A 17,656-nucleotide genomic window follows, 5' to 3' on the forward strand; every position below is an offset into this window, starting at 1 on the left:
CCCACCGTTTACCATCGCTGATTGGCGCCATTATTGGCGGCTGATTGTGATCGTGCACTGAATCTGGGGCCTGGGCTGGCGTAAAGGAGACTATTTGCAGACTGAAAAATTTCTAATTTGTTCAGCAGCATTTATTTCTATTTAATATGCCATATACAGCTGAATATATTAAGAATAAATTGGTAAATGGATTAAACGCTCTCCACGTTGTAAGTGAATTTCAATTTATCCAATATAATCATTTCTTACCAGTAACAATATGCTTTATAACCTCCAATTTTCCAGTAAGAGCAAACAGACATTGTCAAACCTAGACAAATTAGCGACTCTGGCAAATAAGGTTGTTAAGGGAAATTAAAAGTTTAATTGGATTGTATGTATACGTGACTTTAAGGAAACATGCAAGGAAAGTTACAAATCTTTGTTATTGTACTGTTTGTTGTACTTTTGAGGTGGTGTGTTTCATACCATCCTCATAGTGGACAAGGTACTCCTCCCATGTTTGGAGATTATGAAGCACAACGTCACTGGCAAGAAATTACATTAAATTTACCAATTGAAAAATGGTATATTAATACCACTGACAATAATCTGATGTACTGGGGTCTGGATTATCCCCCTTTAACCGCCTATCACAGTCTACTATTAGGTTATATTGCCAACCTCACTGATACATCATTTGTAAGATTACATGCATCCAGAGGAGTTGAAACCTCTGCACATAAGTATTTTATGCGATTTACTGTTCTAGTCTCTGACCTACTAATTTACATTCCAGCTATAATATATTTCTTTGTTAATTTAGAGTTCTTTAAGAATGACTATAAAAAAGCTAATCTATTTAATTTTGGTAAGAAAGAGCTACTTATTTTAGCTGCTTTAATTTACCCAGGATTAATACTCATTGATCATGGACATTTCCAATATAATTGTGTGTCATTAGGACTTTTTGTAGGCGCAGTAGGAGCTATCTTTCAAAATGCCATTCTTTTAGCATCGTTTCTATTTACCTTAGCATTAAACTATAAACAAATGGAGTTGTACCATGCTCTTCCATTTTTCTTTTATATATTAGGCAGGTACAAACCAGGCAAAAATAAATCAATCATGCATAGTATAGGCACACTATTTTTAGTCTCTTCCATTGTCATTTTGACATTCTTAATTCTATGGTTGCCATTCCTTTATGACTGGAAAGTACTGAAGAGTGTTATCTTAAGATTATTTCCATTAGCAAGAGGTGTTTTTGAAGACAAAGTTGCCAATATTTGGTGCTCAATTAATATTATTTTTAAACTTAAATTAGCATTTACAAATTTACGATTAGCACAAATATGTTTGATAACAACACTAATAGCAGTTTTACCAACTTGTTTAAGCCTATACCTTAAACCTACCAAAGAAAAATTTTTGATTTCTTTAATAAACACATCATTATCTTTTTTCTTGTTCTCATATCAAGTACATGAGAAATCTATTCTACTAGTCGCTATACCTGCCCTTTTACATTTTCCTAATGATCCTCTTCCTTGTTTCTGGCTTCTATTAATATCTGATTTTAGTATGCTTCCATTATTTATTAAAGATCACTTATACCTTGCTTACTTAAGTACACTGATCTTCTATTATTTCTCTATTTCATGGATGTTTCATAATGAACTTTTCCCTTGCGAAATATCTACTGAACACAAAGATAGAATTACTAAAAGTAATGCTGATGTTTCAATAAAATCTAGAACTAAACCTAAGCTGGAAAAAATACAGAAAGGTAGCAAGAAAAACAAGGGTTCTGCACCATTGCAAAAATATAAATCTCAAACCCTTAAATTGATTTTGTTTACTATATCCATGCTGGGTGCATTGACTCTTTCAATCGCTAGCATATCTGTAAAACCACCTGAAAAATACCCTGATTTGTTTCCACTCTTAATTTCAGTATATTCCTGTGCACATTTTTCCTTATTTTACTTGTACTTTAATTATAAACAAATTTTCTCCAATAAAAAGTCTGTAATTAAGTTTAAGATAAAATAAACTATTTTTGTAACTATTTTTTATGTCAAATAAACAACTTTATTTGGAAATTGAAAAAAATATTTTATAAAGCCCGAATATCCACTTCCATAATATTGTTGTCTTCCAAGATATAAGTTGTTTTAATATTTTTATCATTAGTAACGAAATATCCGCAAGATAATTCCTCAATAGAAAATTCGTCTTTTCCTACCGCGAGTATATACAGATATAAGTAAAAATAATCGTCTTCCATTTGTAACTAAAGTAGCCGTGATCTTTTTTCATTTGTGTATATTTACATATCTTCTTTCAATTATCCAAAGAGTCTTATCTCACGTACGTTACTCAATATTTTAATAAAATTTTCAAGAATCCTTTTTTAACGAACAATAGTAACCCTTGTCTTTATTATAATAATCGTAATAATAATTTATTATTTATATCACTCATATTTTTGTACGATTTTAATTTTTGTTACCAAAATTGCAATTTGCAGTTTCATAATAAATCGATTTCTACGATGCAAATTTCTTTTACCGTAAGAGTGCTTTTCTGGAAAAAATATTCCGATATACCAGCGTTGGAATATTTGTGGCATTTAAAGGCCGTACGAAAGACACGTGGACGTCAGTTCTGTACAAAATTCTGTATAGTTTGTAACGAGTATTCCAAAGGAAGCGTATTATACAGTCTGCTCCGATGACGTGAGTGACTCTGAAGTATCTTTAAAAAATAGCTGGAATAAATTCTTTGTTATTACTATTCTCCAAATTCATTGATATCTGTATCGTTGATCAATATTTTAATTTGTTAACTGTCAATCGAGGCAGATTTTCCATGATAAAATAGTTATGTCCGAATCGTAGCACGAAACATTGAAAAAATCACTCGTTAAAAATAAATAATTTTACAACGATATTTACGTTAATTTCATATTTTGTTGCAGGAAGTGATTGATGATTCTGACGGGTGTGGAGCCAAATTTTCGGTAACAGTAGTCTCCGATGCATTTAAAAATAAACCCTTGCTGCAACGTCACAGGTATTACAATAAACTTTTCTATTTATCTCTGTGGTATAATTTCTTTTGCTTGAAATTTGAAAAAATGTCTCAGGCTAGTGAATTCAATATTAGAGGACGAACTGAAGGACATTCATGCGTTTTCGCAAAAGACACTAACGCCGGAACAGTGGGAAAAACAGAAGGAAGGAACTGGCTAAAATAAACTCAATCGTTATTTTAAAAGAAAAACTTATTATCATTTAGACAAGTTTAGTTTGCATACCAAAATTAATTCGTGAAAGAAAATATGGTGAAATTTCAAGTATCAGCACCGGGAAAGGTAATTCTATATGGGGAACATGCCGTGGTTTATGGAAAAACAGCAATAGCAGCTAGTTTAAATTTAAGAACCAATCTGGAATTCCGAGAATTGCCTCTGCAGCAACAAGTAGTCACAATTGCTTTACATAATTTAAACTTGTATGAAAAAATACCTCTGGCAAATCTCAAAGATTTTTTGTCAATGCATTCAAACTTGAATGCTGGCGACCATGACGCTATGTACAATAGTGTAAAACAGTTTGTTCACTCGTTGGGACATACTAATCTTCACCAAAAATTAAGTTTAGAAAGCATTGTGTATTCTTTGGCACACACTTGTCAAATGGAACAATTGGAGCTGAAACCTTTTGAAATGCATATTACTTCTGACCTCTCCATTGGAGCAGGCCTTGGTAGCTCAGCAGCTTTCGCGGTTTGTCTATCTGCATGCTTTCTTCATTGGTCGCGTTTGCAAAAATGTAAAGCTGTTAATGTATGCGATCACACCGATCTCCAGAAGATATCCAATTATGCCTTCAACTGCGAGAGAATAATACACGGAACACCGTCTGGTATAGATAATTCTGTTTGCACTTTTGGAGCGATTGTAGAATTCAGCAAATCAGAAGGATTGCAACCTATTTTTAGTGCTTACTCTATGAAAATCTTACTGGTAGATACCAGAGTTCAAAGAAATACGAAACAATTGGTTGAAAAGTTATACGCGCTGAAACAAAAATATCCCAATGTCATTAACCAGATACTTGATGCTATCGATAGCATAGCTAAGTATGCGGTAGTGATTCTCAAAAAAATTCGAGATATGCCTGAGGATTCTCCAGAGTTCAAACAAGATTATGAAGAATTAATGGTTGGTACATGAAAAGTCTTCAACTGTAAGCACAATTATCTGTTAATTTGGCATAAGAAAATTTTTATTTTACAGAAGCTTATTAACTTAAATCATGGACTGTTATCCACTTGCGAAGTGTCGCACCATTCGCTGGATGGCATTTGTTGTCATGCAAAGAATTATGGATATGCTGCGAAATTAACTGGCGCTGGTGGGGGAGGATATGCTTATATCTTGCTAAGACCAGATACACAATCAGAAGACATATCACGAATGTCACATAAGCTTGTTGCTGATGGCTATAATATTTCACTAACAGCTCTAGGATGTCCAGGAGTTCAAATATCCCCTTTAGAATCATAGTAGGTACATCAAATTGAACTTAGCAGATGACTGTTTATTCAGTTAATATTTTTTTATATGATGGAGTATGTAAATCATTGGCTTGTACAACATTAGAATTATAAAAACGGTTATAATAAATCTTTTTATTTCTATAAATACAATCGTTTCTATATTAATCGTACAAATTGAAACTAATTTTTGTTATTTTGTGGTAAGTAAATAGAATTTTTTTACAAAATGTCGGTACTGCAAAACCAGTAATCGTTTTTTAATTTGCAAAAGTGCACGTATAATTAGGATTTTTAAAAATAAAGTGCATTCGTGAAAAAATGTTACAATGCTATCATACCAAAAACATTAAATATACAAATTCCTTATAAAACAATATCAATGTAGTGTTAATAACAGAGATGATGACTAGTTTTAAAACTAAAACTAATTTTTTAATACATAAATAAATATTCTGCATACTTTCCATACAACTTTTTCGCCATCGTTCATGCAAACTGCTAACGAAAATCTTCTACACGACCTTAATAATAAGTGTATTTATTTCTACATATAATTCTTAACAATCACATATAATCATACTAAAATATTAGTGAGAATTATTTTACACTACAGATTTTTTATTTAACTTCTCACCAAGTTTAACGATTACGTATAAATAACAGTTTTTGTTTAATAAATATTAAATACCATGATGATAAAAATACCAGATAAAAATTAGTTTGTTACAAAAACATTGTTTAATAAAAATTGGTAACATAATTTTTGGTTTCAGATCACTGTTTAGTACTTAAAGTTTAGAAACCAATTACATTAAACTATTAGACATACCGCTATAACGCGACGATGGACTTCTTTGTAAAATTAAATGATGATCTACTTCTAAGTTTCTTTCTTCTTCGCGTAATTCTTCTGATTCATTTAAGTTAGATCCGTTTTGGTTTTCATTTTCCTCAGATTGTGTTATCCACTCCTGTATTTCGTTAGTATACATTTTCTTCTGTAAAATTTCACGAGTTCTTGGCCTCGATCCAATAAATAAGGTTGTACCCTGCAAATATATCGATTAGGCAACAAATAAAAAGTCATGCAATACAAAATTTACTTACACCAACAACCAAAGACGATCGCAGAGTCTCCAAAAGTTGAAAATCTTCGATTATACACTGTAGCTCGTTCCATCTTAATTCAACTTCTTCGTGTAACATTTTTTCCTCTATAAAAGATTGAATGTTTAAACTCTAATTAAATTTAGGCTAATACAGAAAAAATATCTTACAAAAGGATATTTACCATCCCGTTTAGATGTAGACCTCTTATATTGTATTCTAAATCTAAATGCTTCCAAGAAGCTTGATACTACAATCGTTAACACAATCATAGTTACTAAATAAAATATCATGAAGTAAATTCGTGTATACATTCCCACCATAATAGCATATGCATTCATTACAATGAACCAATTGTTTACCACTGTCAACTCAAAGAGCGTCATGTAACTTGCAATAAGATTGTCAAAAGTATTTAAGTAATAATATCCTAGAGCTGTCGTCTCGTTTGCTGAGTATTTATAAAAATCTTCAACAGTGGTGTTCCTTAAAAATATATTTATCGATTATTAGTCAAATTCAATAATTATGTTTTAATCGATTAAGTTTGATCAAAGTGTTTTGAAAGTATTGAAATGGTTAAAAGGAATTTAATAAAATTGATTCGTACTTGCAACAGTTACGCATATCGTGTCCAGCGAAAAGTTCCATGCCAATAATTGCGAAGAAATAATAAAGTACGAGCATTACTATAGCTGTGGACATCATCAAGGGAGATAATATTACTAACGTTCCGAAAACATCGCGATAACGTTTTTTAATCTTAAATAATCTTAAAAGCCTTAAAGGTCGTATAAAAACTAAAAACGTTGCACTGGGGAAAAGATTCAAGAAAAAGGCAGCAATCAGTGTCATTATTGATGCTACCAGATCAAATAAGTTCCAACCTGAGCTGAGATAATGTTTTGTACCCAGGCTCAGGAATTTTATTATTGCTTCAACGATGAACACTGAAAAAATAATAAAATAAATTGTCCATTAATGTTAAATTTTAATTTACACAATAGCAAAAAATTTATGCTTACATCCCCCGAATAAGACGGTATCCCAACATGCTGCAAATCTATGAGCCGAGTATTCGAGATATTTACTGGGCTCTAAAATCCGTGCTACCATTGCAATGCCATTTCCAACTATTGTAATATCTGGAGAAAATTACTGTCATATATTTTTTTCGAAAGACTATAAACTTTATGGCTTATGTCGTACTTACAAACGATAGTTTCGAAATAAGGCCATCGGATAGCGGCGTGCGCACCGGTACAGAGTATTTGCAACGGTCTCCAAGTATTGTGGTACCAGGGAACATTGGAATATTGTGGCTCCCATCGAAGAACATTAGCATCATAAAAACTTAAAAATTCCTCAGTGCTAAGAGTACCAGTTCCCGAAGTGTTCATATGGCGAAACATTAACAAAATATCTCTGATAGCTATATGGAATAAAAATAACTATTAAACTCTTATAAAAAAGCAATTTTACTAAAGAAAACATAATTACTTACATCTGTTAGGTGCGTAGTAACGCATTACCCCTTCGAATTGCCTGAACCTCATTTTATCAGGATGCTGTTTTGAGACCAGCAACTTAAAAGCGTGCTGACAAGCTTTTCTCTTATGAAGAAATAATTTTTTAAATTTATCGCGTTCAGCTGATGTAAATGTTTCATTCACCACGGCTAACATCAAGTTCATCATTACGTAAAGCATTGTACTCAAATAAGAAACAAAATATATCGCGTACCATTTGTTTATCGAATAAGAAGGCATCATAACATCGGGAAAACTATGAAGACGTAGAATTCAACAGATGAAATTTGCATGATCTTTTAGATCGCAGCTGTATTAAAATGAACAAACTTACTTTGCCGTTGTGAGAAGAACAAATAGGCTTACAAAACTATCTTGCAGAGAAGCGAAATTTCCATTTGCGTCACTGAACATGTAATATCCCAAAATCATATAGACAGAGATCAAAAATAGCAAAAGGCCCATCATATCTAAAATCGGAGGTAGTGTTTGGAGTATTTGTCTTATAAATCTTCTTACTCCTCCGCAATATTTTGTGTCCACTAGAAAAATTGGCCGTAGTGCTCTCGTCACGCGAAAATGGGAAGATTGTCGAACCAGAACTATCATTGCCTCCAGGAACATAATAACTAATGTAATACCCTGTAAAAATGATTTAATATTTATAGTATAATAAACTAAATAACACTGCATTTAATACATTATTATATTTTAGCATACGTATAATGTGTGAGAGCTTAAAATAATTAACATATAAATCTTCCATAAAAGATGATATTCCATTTCCCTGATAGAAGGTCATTTACATCTACTTAGGCAAGTAAATGCAACCATAGCTCACTAAGTATAAACGTTTGATACAATGATAATATTACATAATACTTATTAGCATTGATTAATATTAAAAAATTTAAATACAAATATAATCCTGTATTGGAGCATGTAATCACTAGTTATAAAATGGAATATTATCAAAGATCTTTTTATTATTCATTTTAGTAATAGATTAAAATTTTGTACACCAAAAACTACTTGATATTATATTTAAACTGTACTTTAAACTTATTGTTAATTAACTAATATTTATGATAGTCTACAGCTGTGTTTCAACTCCAATGCAAAGTTCAAATATTTGATCTAGTTATATTTAATAGTGAGGACTATATCTAGAATTCTACTAAGAAATAAAATAAATTACCTTCAGCATTGTGCGTTTATGCTTTAACATAGTATCCCAGCCAATCCATCTTAATTTTAAACCTAATTCTACACAAATAGTCATCAAAGCAAGAAGTTCTATAGAGCCATGAGTCCAGACTGGAAGCTGAAAATATTTATAATTTATATTATACATATTTTATTAGACACTGTGTATTAGTTTCCTTTTATTCTTACTCGAAATAAAGGTACTGCTGGCTCTTCAACAAAAGCTAAAGCCAAAAGAATGAGGGAAGTCATTAAATCTAGGCCATAATACCAATTGTTGTGAACCAAAAGATATGCAGGTAGGTCTTCAGGATGTCTTGGATGAGAGTCAAACTTTTCATTATTTCTACCTTCCTAAAAGTTTTCAAAATTTAACATAGCTTTTGCATTATATTTATTAGTTATATACTAATTATATTTAGCAGAAAATTGTTAATAAATGCATTTCACAGCTTCTATTTTTATTTTTTACCTCTAAAAAAATTGATGCTTCATGATAGTTCATCTCCCAGTGCATGTCTGGATCCGTTAATGGGTCTAAAGGTGGAAGCACTACATTCTCATGCACATTGTCTCCTTCAGATATTTCCATTCCTAATCTTTTATGAACATCGGTAAAAGACCCATTGTCACTTGACGTTCTGGCACTATTCTCTGGAGAAGGATAAAACAGCGTAGATCCATACTCTAAAAAGTGTAATTACAATACAATGTAACTATCATGGAAAAATTAACTGTATTCAACAAAATTGAATTTTTTACAGCATTATTATGATAAAAATTAAATAATTCTAATTTATTTTAAATTGAATACCAAAAAATAACACTGTAATGTATTTACAAATTTCAGTGTATCACTTACTTCCAGTTGATTTAAGAGTATTTTTTGTCTTTTTAAGTTCATTCAGAAGAATCATGTCTGATGTTAAAAACTAACACTCAAGAGAAATTTGATTTCTAAATATTATCAAATATGAAACTTATAAGCCTTTATAGGAAACATATTTTTCTTATTTATTGCACAAATGAATATTTTAAGTTTTAGAATAAGTTATGTTTAGACGTATGAGGATAATATATCAAAGAGTATCTCAGATGTAGCTGATTTTTAATTTATAAACTAATCTAGACATTGATAAGGCAACATTGGACAAGTGCCTACTGAGTACTGATTATAAAGGGATTAAGTGGGAGTTAAAGGCAGACATTTAAAGAAGCAAATAAAATTTTTAAAGAAAGTTCAAGGGCTTCAATTATTTAAGTTGATTTTGATACTAAATAGAAGACTGAAAGAGAAAAGGACATAAATAGAGGCAACACTTACTAGGACTTGATCCTTGAGGGGCCTCATTTTCTTGGGAATTTATATCGTCATCGAAGCGGTGATAATTGGCGGTTCCCGGGGAAATCATTTGGTCTCTCTCTCCCGTCTCGAGTCACATGTGCAAGGCGCACGACTGCAACTGTCAAGCAGGGGGCGGAAACTCTCATATACACAATTCACCCGTAATGCTTAGTTCCTCCAGATTTTCGAGTGGTGCGATGGCGCTGCGATCGATGACTGTGGCGCCGCCAGGTGTCAGAACTGTGAAACAGAGTTTTTTATTCACCTATTTATTTATTAATACTAATTAACAATAATTAACACTTAAAAAGCCTTTGAAATTAAATTTTTAAGTTTTTTTACTTGTTTAGATACAAGATATGTGTTAATTTTGCCTAAACAAAAATTATTGTATGATAGCATATGATGCGCTTTTTTGGCGCCAAAACTCCATTCCGCGGGGCTTTGCCTTTCAGCCGTATAGAGTAGACGTGTAATTTTTATCGGGTCTTAATTTTGCAGAAAGACGCATAAAATTGAATAGAAAGTGATAATTTGTGTGTAGAAAAGAAAGAAAGGCAACTGGATAAAACAATTTCACTATTACACCTTCATTTTTTTAGTGGAGAAAGTGTGAAGTTTGGTGTAAATTGTTGCGTGGGTTAGTTCAGCTCAAATATTATTAACTTTTTCATTTACCAATAACGTATATACAAGTAGTTGCATAATTAAATCTTGTTTTTTCTTAGGAAACACTAACAGTTGCAATGGGAAAAAGTTGTTGCGTTTTGGGATGCCCTTCAAGATGGGATGCACCACAACATATTTTCCCAAAAGTAGCCACAAGATTTGCTCAGTGGAAGAAATGTATATATTCTTCAAAAGTGGCACATTTAGATGATGAAGGTCTAAAAAAGTGTGTAGTGTGCTACAGACACTTTAAAGAATCTGATTATGAAGAAACACATAAACAGAAAAAATTAAAATCTTCTGCGAAACCCAGTATTAATATTATAACTGATTACACGATACAATCTGTAGAGACTGAATCAGGTGAGTTATTCTTTTTCTTTCAATTTTATATTATAAAGTTTTCATAAGTAACATAATATTTATATTTTGATTGTTTTAATTACAGTTGATGATCGTTTATCACCAATTGAGATAGCTGTATCATCCAATAAACCATGCTCAACATCTAAAGAAAGATTGAATACTGGTAAGAAATATAAAAGTATATTTCATTGATTAAAACTAGTGTGCAACAATAACTGTTTCAAATTAATTAATTTTGATTACAGATAATTATTCATTATCAACTTTCTTGGAGCCACATGACTCTATAAATGATGATGTAATGGAAATTGGCAAGTATTTCAAGCAGTTTTATAAATTTTAGAAAATATTTTGTTCTATAAAATTTAACTTTAATTTAATTTAAATTGTAGATGTTTCAAGAGAGTTTAATGTGGAAGTACCCATAAGCACAATAGAAATTGTAAGTGAGAAGGGAAACCCACGAAATTATTTATTAGCTAAAAGGACAAATATGAAGAATCTGAGTGGAAGAGAAAGGAAACTGTACAAAATAGCTAAAGTGTTTGAAAAAAAGGAAAGAGATACTCAGAAAAAAAATATGTTGTTAAAACAGCGATTAAAAGAAGCAGAAAAATATAGTAAATCTAAATCTATTGAAAAATTACTGAGTCAACTAACACAACAGCAACGAAATTTTATTTATATGCAAATAAAGGCATCTGCATATGCACCAAGGGTATGGAAAAAATTATATTATAATATAGCTAAAGCTAAAGCACTCGGTTTTGATATAAATGATGTCCTGTATAAAGGATTGTCATTTTGCCTTCCTTAAACTGCATCATTAAGAGGTACAATAGTGCCTCAATTAGATGATTAGTATCAAAAGTATAAAATTACGTTCACACTCCTGTTTTTTATAAAAAAGTAGTGCATTTGAAGTCTTTTCTCTTATATGTTATTAAGATTCTTTAAAATCTAAATACATACAAATTAATAGAATAAATTAATTATGACAGACATAATATTTTAACTAAGTGTATATAAAATAATACTTAAGCTACAATTATGCGTGAATAGTTATATTAATTAAATATATTTATATATAATACTGTAATAAGTATAGTAATAAATATACGTTATAAAAGACTGTGAAAATTAAAAAATTTAAGAAATTAGATTATTATAAATGTTATGTACTGTCGTATATGAATAAATTCACATAGAAAATGTACACACAAATATATGTTTTTAACCTTTTCTGCAGGGGCGAAGATATACTTTGGATGAAAAGATCCTAGCTATTTCATTATGGAAACAATCATCAAGAGCATATTTATTTTTAAGAGAAATGTTCCATCTTCCTGCCACTAGAACATTACGTACAATGCTGCAGAAAATTAATACTTATCCTGGTCCGATGAAATTTATAAATCAACATTTGAAGGAATCAGTGACACAAATGTCAGAGAAAGAAAAGTATTGCGCTTTAATGTGGGATGAAGTAGCACTTAGTGCACATGTTGATTATAACAGCACGAAAACTTACATAACAGGATTTGAAGACTTTGGATTTGTAAGAACACCAAAGTTTGCTGACCATGCTCTAATTTTCATGGTACGTGGCATACATTCTGGATGGAAGTTTCCATTAGCCTATTTCTTTTGTGATGCTGCAACTAAAACTAACCAATTAGTTGATTGCATTAAAAGAGTATTGGAATCAGTATTAGAATCTGGTCTTCATGTTCTTGCTTTTGTCTGCGATCAAGCAGGAACAAATGTTGCTGCTATAAATAAATTGAAAAGGGAATCTTTCCGCAGTGAAAATGAAAATGGTATGTTTTTATTTATTGTACTTAATTTATAACGAATAATAACTCTTTACATGTAAACTGAATTTTTTAAAACAAAATTTATTTTGACAGACTACTGCATTAAATTATTTGGAGAGGAAATTGTACCAATATATGACCCACCGCACTTAATAAAGTCTATAAGAAATAATATGTTGACAAAAGATCTGGAAATTAACTTTAAGAATAAAAATGAAAATGAAAGGCAAATAGCTTCATGGGATATAGTTCAAACAGCATATAAGATGGATTCAATGGATCATTTATATAAATTGATGCCTAAAATTACAGCGGAGCATGTGGTGATTAAGAAAATAAAAAAAATGAGAGTAAAGCATGCTGCGCAAGTTTTAAGTAAAACTATGGCTAGTTTTATCATGTACCATACAAAGCTTAAAGGTAAACTTTTGTTTTTTTTTCTATTACTTTATATTTGTGAGCTTTCATTAAGTTATTTTCTGATGTTCTTTAAATTATAGGTCATATAATTTCCAAAGAGGGTCCCCTCCAAATTCCAAAGAAAGAAGGCCAAAACACTGCGGAAATGCTTAAATTTTTTAATGATCTTTTTGACTCAGTGAATGGATATACCACAAAGACACCAGAAGCACCGTTGAGAACTATAGTGAAAGTAAATAGTAAACATGAAGAGTTCTGGAAAAGTGCTATAGTTAAGTTAGAAGATATGAGATTCGTTGATAAAAAAACCAAACAGCCAGTGAAGAACCCACCATGTTTAAAAAACTGGAAATGTACAATACTAGGCTTCCAAAAATTATGGCACATGATGAAAGAAAAAGGATTTCTTTCTTTAAAACCCAGGATGATCAATCAAGATCCACTGGAGAATTTTTTTGGTCAGATAAGAACCTTTGGAAGAAACAACAGCATTCCAACTTGCACTCAATTTGAAACATATTACAAAGCATTGTTAATTAATAACTTGACAACAAAGAGAACACGAAAGACAAATTGTGAAGATGTATGCAATGGAGATTTGCTCTTCACATTAAAATCTATGTTACAAAATGAACAGATTAATAAACAAGACAATGAAGATGAATTTGAAGAAATTATAATAGATGATGCCAAAGAGGAAATAGATAAATATATTAATAATATGAATATGGAGAAGATAACGACTCTAAATAAAATGGTCATAAAACTATTACAAAATACAGAGATAAAAAATTGTTCATATTGTGAAAAAAGTTTAGTAAATAATGAAACGCAGCCCACCAACAATGTAGTCCAAGTATTCCAAAAAGCGCAAGAAGTTTTACAACAAAACATGAAAAAGAATGTAGAGACAAAAAATTTATGGACAAAATTAGAGACAATGTTATGGATAGAGCTTGATTTACTATGGATTAATTGTGAGAAACACAATATTCTTTTAAAATCACTGCTTATGCAAGTGATATTAGCTCAATATATTGTGAGATGGTGCACCAATATTAATAGAATATTGCAAGGAAAAGAACAACGAGTGGGAAATAATTTATTTGCAAAGGAAGCACAAAATAAATATTTGAAAACATTAAAAAAGGAAAAAGGTGAAAAAAAAGGAACAGTACAGAGACCATTAAAAGAGCAGCAATCAACGCAGAAGCAAAAGTGAGAATAAAATCAAACCATAATAAACTATTGTTTCAAAGAGTCTGATATCAAAAGATGAGTATAGTTAATTATATATGGACAGCTAGTCAGCAACCAGTTCCACTAAAATATCTAGAATTACCTTTAAGAGAGCACAAGAGCAGCTTTGGGAGATTAAATTTTATAATTGAAGAGTGACATGAAAAATTATCAAAACCTAGATTATGTACTTCGCTATTTAATATAAATGTTAACAAAAGACTGAAAACTTCGATTAATTAATTACATCAAGCAAACTGCAGAAAATTGTGAAGTTTGATTACATTTTCCATCACTCTTTAAATGACTATTGTGATAATTGATTATTTATATGAATTTTTAAGGAAAATATGTTTAATTTTATATTTATTGTTAATATTCTTGTTATATATGTATTTATAGAAAGCAAATGTATTTTTGATATTTTAAAAATATAAAAATTTAAATTAAATTTTTTGGTGTTTTCTTTTGGATTGACTTATATATATAGTATATATTCTACGTATGCATATATATATACACACACATAAACGGACACACTTACACATGCAAAGAGTTCCTGTGCTTCTAGCGCCATCTCACCACTCGAAAATTTGGACGAACTACGCTTTACGGGTTTACCTATCTTGCAGAGAGTTTCCGCCCCCTGCTGTCAAGCGTCAGGAAACAACAGTCTTTTGCGTCTTCTGTTTCTAAACGAAAGAGTGACAGCAGAGCACAGCACACAGCGGAGCAAGTGAATTGGAACGGGCTTTCAGTTTCAGTGTTTCCTTCTCTTTCACTCACTCTCTGTAGGAGAGAGAGAGGGAGAGAAAGAGATGCGAGGAGATAAAAGAGACGCAATGCGTTTAATTACAAAATACATTCATGTGTATATTCGTATTCACGCTCACATCTGGAATAATCTGGATAGCTAATAAATTCAGATCCAATTTTAGCGGGCGAAAACCAACACCTCTTGGTACTGACAAGTGAAGCTAGTTGAAATTTAATAACCAAAAAACTAAGATCAATGGAACACCAAAAAGTTCGAACACTTTAATGAACTGTGATAAAGCGAATTTTGACAATAAACTCACTTGACTACACTAACCTCACTAATGAGAAGTTGAGGTTAAATCATTTGTATGTAGATGCTTAATTTATAGTTGCTACATAATATAAAAAAAAGAGCCCAGTTTAAAAATGGCAAAAAGTAGAAGCAATTTAACGATATCATTATTATAAAGCTACCTAGAATAGCACTCAATCATATTCATGAGAATTCTGGTTAGAAACGAACAAATGTTTAAAATATCTTTATAAACTATCTGTTGTCCATAGTAAAAATTTTAGGTGTTAAGACAGATAAGAAAATATAACTTCGAAAATTATTTTATTTGGCAAAGTTATATTATGGAGACTATACTAAATGATAGTCTAAAATTTTATTCAATTGCTAAAAATAAAACATATCTTGCACTTCCTAAAAAAATTTCTCTAAAAAGACTGGTATTATCCCAGAAATATGGTTATAATCTAGAAAAACAAGTGTAGATAATCAGGATTATAAAATGCCCACAATAAGCAAAGGTTTTAGAGAATTATTTTATGGCCTTGAACCAAGTTAAACAGTTAATCTTATTAACAAAATAATATATATAAGCCAAAGTATATAAATTTCAAAGAATACTATGCACCCTAGAATATTTATTAAAACTTTGCAAGTATAATTTACAATATGAAAAATTATGTAAAAAAATCAATCTTTTAAAGAAATAACCTTTTTCCAAATTATATCTTTTTTCATTACATTAATAATCATCTCCTCACTAACTGACCATAATCTAACTCCAAGTGCTGAATCCAGTGCAGCTTTTGATGGTACACAGTGATAACAATTGTTAAAATAAAGTCCTGTTGCTCCTTCCAGCTCTGGAGCAGTAGCACAATATACAATTGTACTTGCTGCTTGTTGCTGTGAAAAATGATAATTACATTTTTAACAGGACAATAGAAACCCAACAAAACATAGAAGAAAGAAATTACCAATGATTTTGTAAATGGTCTAACTAACAAAAATAACAGCTTGTACATCCATGAGTAGCGAATTATGTTTGATGAAACCATATTTCCAGGATGGCAGCAAAAAACACTTACAGATGGCCACTTGTTACACAGTTGTTTTGCAAACAAAATATTAAACAACTTAGAATCATTGTATGCTCCCATTGACCAGTATTTATAAGCTGGTGGAGAAATAGACAAATGATGAATATCTTCTGGTGATTGTATGCATGAAAATCTATGTGATTCACTAGATACAAAGACAACTCTTGAATTTGTGCCACGTTGCAAAGGATTCTCTAATAACAATGTAAAATAAAATTGGGCCAAATGATTCACTTGGAATGTAGTTTCATACCCATCATGTGTAAGAGTGTAAGGAATGGCAAATACCCCAGCATTTAGAATTAAAATATCAAGAATTCTGTAAACATGAAACAGTTTAATTTTAAGAATAGATATCAGTCCTGTATATTAAAAATTTTTGTAATCACTTGTATTTTTCTTTGAAGACATTGGCAGCTTCACGAACACTTCTCAATGATGTAAAATCCAAAGGCAATACATCACACATAACGTCATCACTTTCTTTCTCTATTAATTCTATGGCTTTTCTAGCTTTTTGTACATCTCTGCATGCAAAGATTACATGACATCCATGCAAAGCTAATGATCTTGCAGTTTCAAATCCTGTAATAAATCTAAATTAAAATGATAAAAAAACCAATTGCTCATAAATCTAATAGATCCAAATAATTACCTATGCCAGTATTAGCCCCTGTCACAATAGCAAGTTTCTTGCGTAAGTCTCTTCCTTGGAGGACAGATAGAGCTGTACTGCTAGCATCAAATCTTTGTCTTACAGGCTCAGATAATTCTCTAAATTCTGTAGCAAATGCTAATCTAGGATCTGTGTATGTTGTGGTGCGATGCATGTGATCTACAAATAAAATTTTACCATCATCTGCTATACATCTTTCCCAACCTGTTGGTAGTTCTGGAAAAAAATGATTTTATTAACATATATTAATCAAAATATTTTAACAATTTCTTTTACCTCCTTCAACAATTTTTTTTCTACCAGTTCTAGGGTGAGTCCACTGAGTTCCTTTTGTATAATGACTGCAAAGTACAATATTTTAATTAACTTAACCTCACACAAGAATTCAGAGCTTTATGATCACATTATTTTTTAATTCACACATTGGCAATTAAAAATTAATTAAACCTTAATCTAATCTTACTTTACGTAATACACATTCCCATCCAACGTTGCCCTTTCTTCCCAACCAGGTGGTAAATCGTCATCGCTGTCAGAATCATTCAAAACGCCTACCATGTTTGATTTTCACGATTCACCACAA

At 31.0% G+C, this 17,656-nt stretch overlaps 4 protein-coding genes across 8 annotated transcripts; 2 read left to right on the forward strand and 2 right to left on the reverse strand.

Annotated features, from left to right (window-relative positions):
• The first annotated feature begins 30 nt into the window (after positions 1-30).
• Positions 31-3,269, forward strand: LOC136784010 (bolA-like protein 2). Of its 3 annotated transcripts, none has more exons than XM_066744477.1 (3): positions 31-209; positions 2,963-3,057; positions 3,131-3,269. In XM_066744477.1, exons 1-3 carry the CDS (start codon positions 147-149, stop codon positions 3,234-3,236), a joined length of 264 nt encoding a protein of 87 aa, XP_066600574.1. In that variant the 5' UTR covers positions 31-146; the 3' UTR covers positions 3,237-3,269. The 3 variants fall into 3 exon arrangements, with proteins under 3 accessions (XP_066600574.1, XP_066600567.1, XP_066600563.1); XM_066744470.1 differs by lacking the exons at positions 2,963-3,057; positions 3,131-3,269 and adding exons at positions 286-373; positions 453-2,085 and having other exon boundaries at positions 69-209; XM_066744466.1 differs by lacking the exons at positions 2,963-3,057; positions 3,131-3,269 and adding an exon at positions 286-2,085 and having other exon boundaries at positions 69-209.
• Positions 3,270-3,325: 56 nt separating this feature from the next.
• Positions 3,326-4,687, forward strand: Mvk (Mevalonate kinase). Its single transcript, XM_066744506.1, has 2 exons — positions 3,326-4,210; positions 4,286-4,687. Exons 1-2 carry the CDS (start codon positions 3,326-3,328, stop codon positions 4,553-4,555), a joined length of 1,155 nt encoding a protein of 384 aa, XP_066600603.1. The 3' UTR covers positions 4,556-4,687.
• A 48-nt stretch (positions 4,688-4,735) lies between these two features.
• Positions 4,736-15,746, reverse strand: LOC136783998 (two pore calcium channel protein 1-like). Of its 2 annotated transcripts, XM_066744456.1 has the most exons (14): positions 14,791-15,746; positions 12,302-12,431; positions 9,715-9,975; positions 8,863-9,077; positions 8,580-8,744; positions 8,383-8,508; positions 7,519-7,826; positions 7,160-7,440; positions 6,869-7,087; positions 6,681-6,800; positions 6,266-6,605; positions 5,840-6,141; positions 5,656-5,762; positions 4,736-5,597 (listed from the first exon to the last, which is right to left on the reverse strand). In XM_066744456.1, exons 3-14 carry the CDS (start codon positions 9,800-9,802, stop codon positions 5,355-5,357), a joined length of 2,514 nt encoding a protein of 837 aa, XP_066600553.1. In that variant the 5' UTR covers positions 9,803-9,975; positions 12,302-12,431; positions 14,791-15,746; the 3' UTR covers positions 4,736-5,354. The 2 variants fall into 2 exon arrangements, with proteins under 2 accessions (XP_066600553.1, XP_066600558.1); XM_066744461.1 differs by lacking the exon at positions 12,302-12,431.
• Positions 15,747-15,901: 155 nt separating this feature from the next.
• Positions 15,902-17,638, reverse strand: Wwox (WW domain-containing oxidoreductase). 2 transcript variants are annotated; one of them, XM_066744493.1, is made up of 6 exons: positions 17,537-17,638; positions 17,350-17,414; positions 17,053-17,289; positions 16,787-16,982; positions 16,275-16,716; positions 15,902-16,203 (listed from the first exon to the last, which is right to left on the reverse strand). In XM_066744493.1, exons 1-6 carry the CDS (start codon positions 17,629-17,631, stop codon positions 15,988-15,990), a joined length of 1,251 nt encoding a protein of 416 aa, XP_066600590.1. In that variant the 5' UTR covers positions 17,632-17,638; the 3' UTR covers positions 15,902-15,987. The 2 variants fall into 2 exon arrangements, with proteins under 2 accessions (XP_066600590.1, XP_066600584.1); XM_066744487.1 differs by having other exon boundaries at positions 15,902-16,716.
• Between the last annotated feature and the right edge of the window lie 18 nt (positions 17,639-17,656).

Source organism: Prorops nasuta, unplaced genomic scaffold (genome assembly GCF_024137725.1).
Source record: "Prorops nasuta isolate Cenicafe-Biocafe unplaced genomic scaffold, Cenicafe_Pnas_1.2 PNAS00003, whole genome shotgun sequence".
NCBI classification, from domain to species: Eukaryota; Metazoa; Arthropoda; class Insecta; order Hymenoptera; family Bethylidae; genus Prorops; species Prorops nasuta.

Coding starts and splice junctions, on each gene's coding strand:
- LOC136784010 (XM_066744466.1), top strand. CDS start 400: ATGCAAGGAAAGTTACAAATCTTTGTTATTGTACTGTTTGTTGTACTT.
- Mvk (XM_066744506.1), top strand. CDS start 3,326: ATGGTGAAATTTCAAGTATCAGCACCGGGAAAGGTAATTCTATATGGG. Junction 4,211..4,285: donor AAGATTATGAAGAATTAATG/GTTGGTACATGA, acceptor TTTATTTTACAG/AAGCTTATTAACTTAAATCA.
- LOC136783998 (XM_066744461.1), bottom strand. CDS start 9,802: ATGATTTCCCCGGGAACCGCCAATTATCACCGCTTCGATGACGATATA. Junction 6,801..6,868: donor TTATTTCGAAACTATCGTTT/GTAAGTACGACA, acceptor AATTTTCTCCAG/ATATTACAATAGTTGGAAAT. Junction 6,606..6,680: donor TACCGTCTTATTCGGGGGAT/GTAAGCATAAAT, acceptor TTATTTTTTCAG/TGTTCATCGTTGAAGCAATA.
- Wwox (XM_066744487.1), bottom strand. CDS start 17,631: ATGGTAGGCGTTTTGAATGATTCTGACAGCGATGACGATTTACCACCT. Junction 17,415..17,536: donor GGGAATGTGTATTACGTAAA/GTAAGATTAGAT, acceptor TGTACTTTGCAG/TCATTATACAAAAGGAACTC. Junction 16,717..16,786: donor GTCTTCAAAGAAAAATACAA/GTGATTACAAAA, acceptor TCATGTTTACAG/AATTCTTGATATTTTAATTC.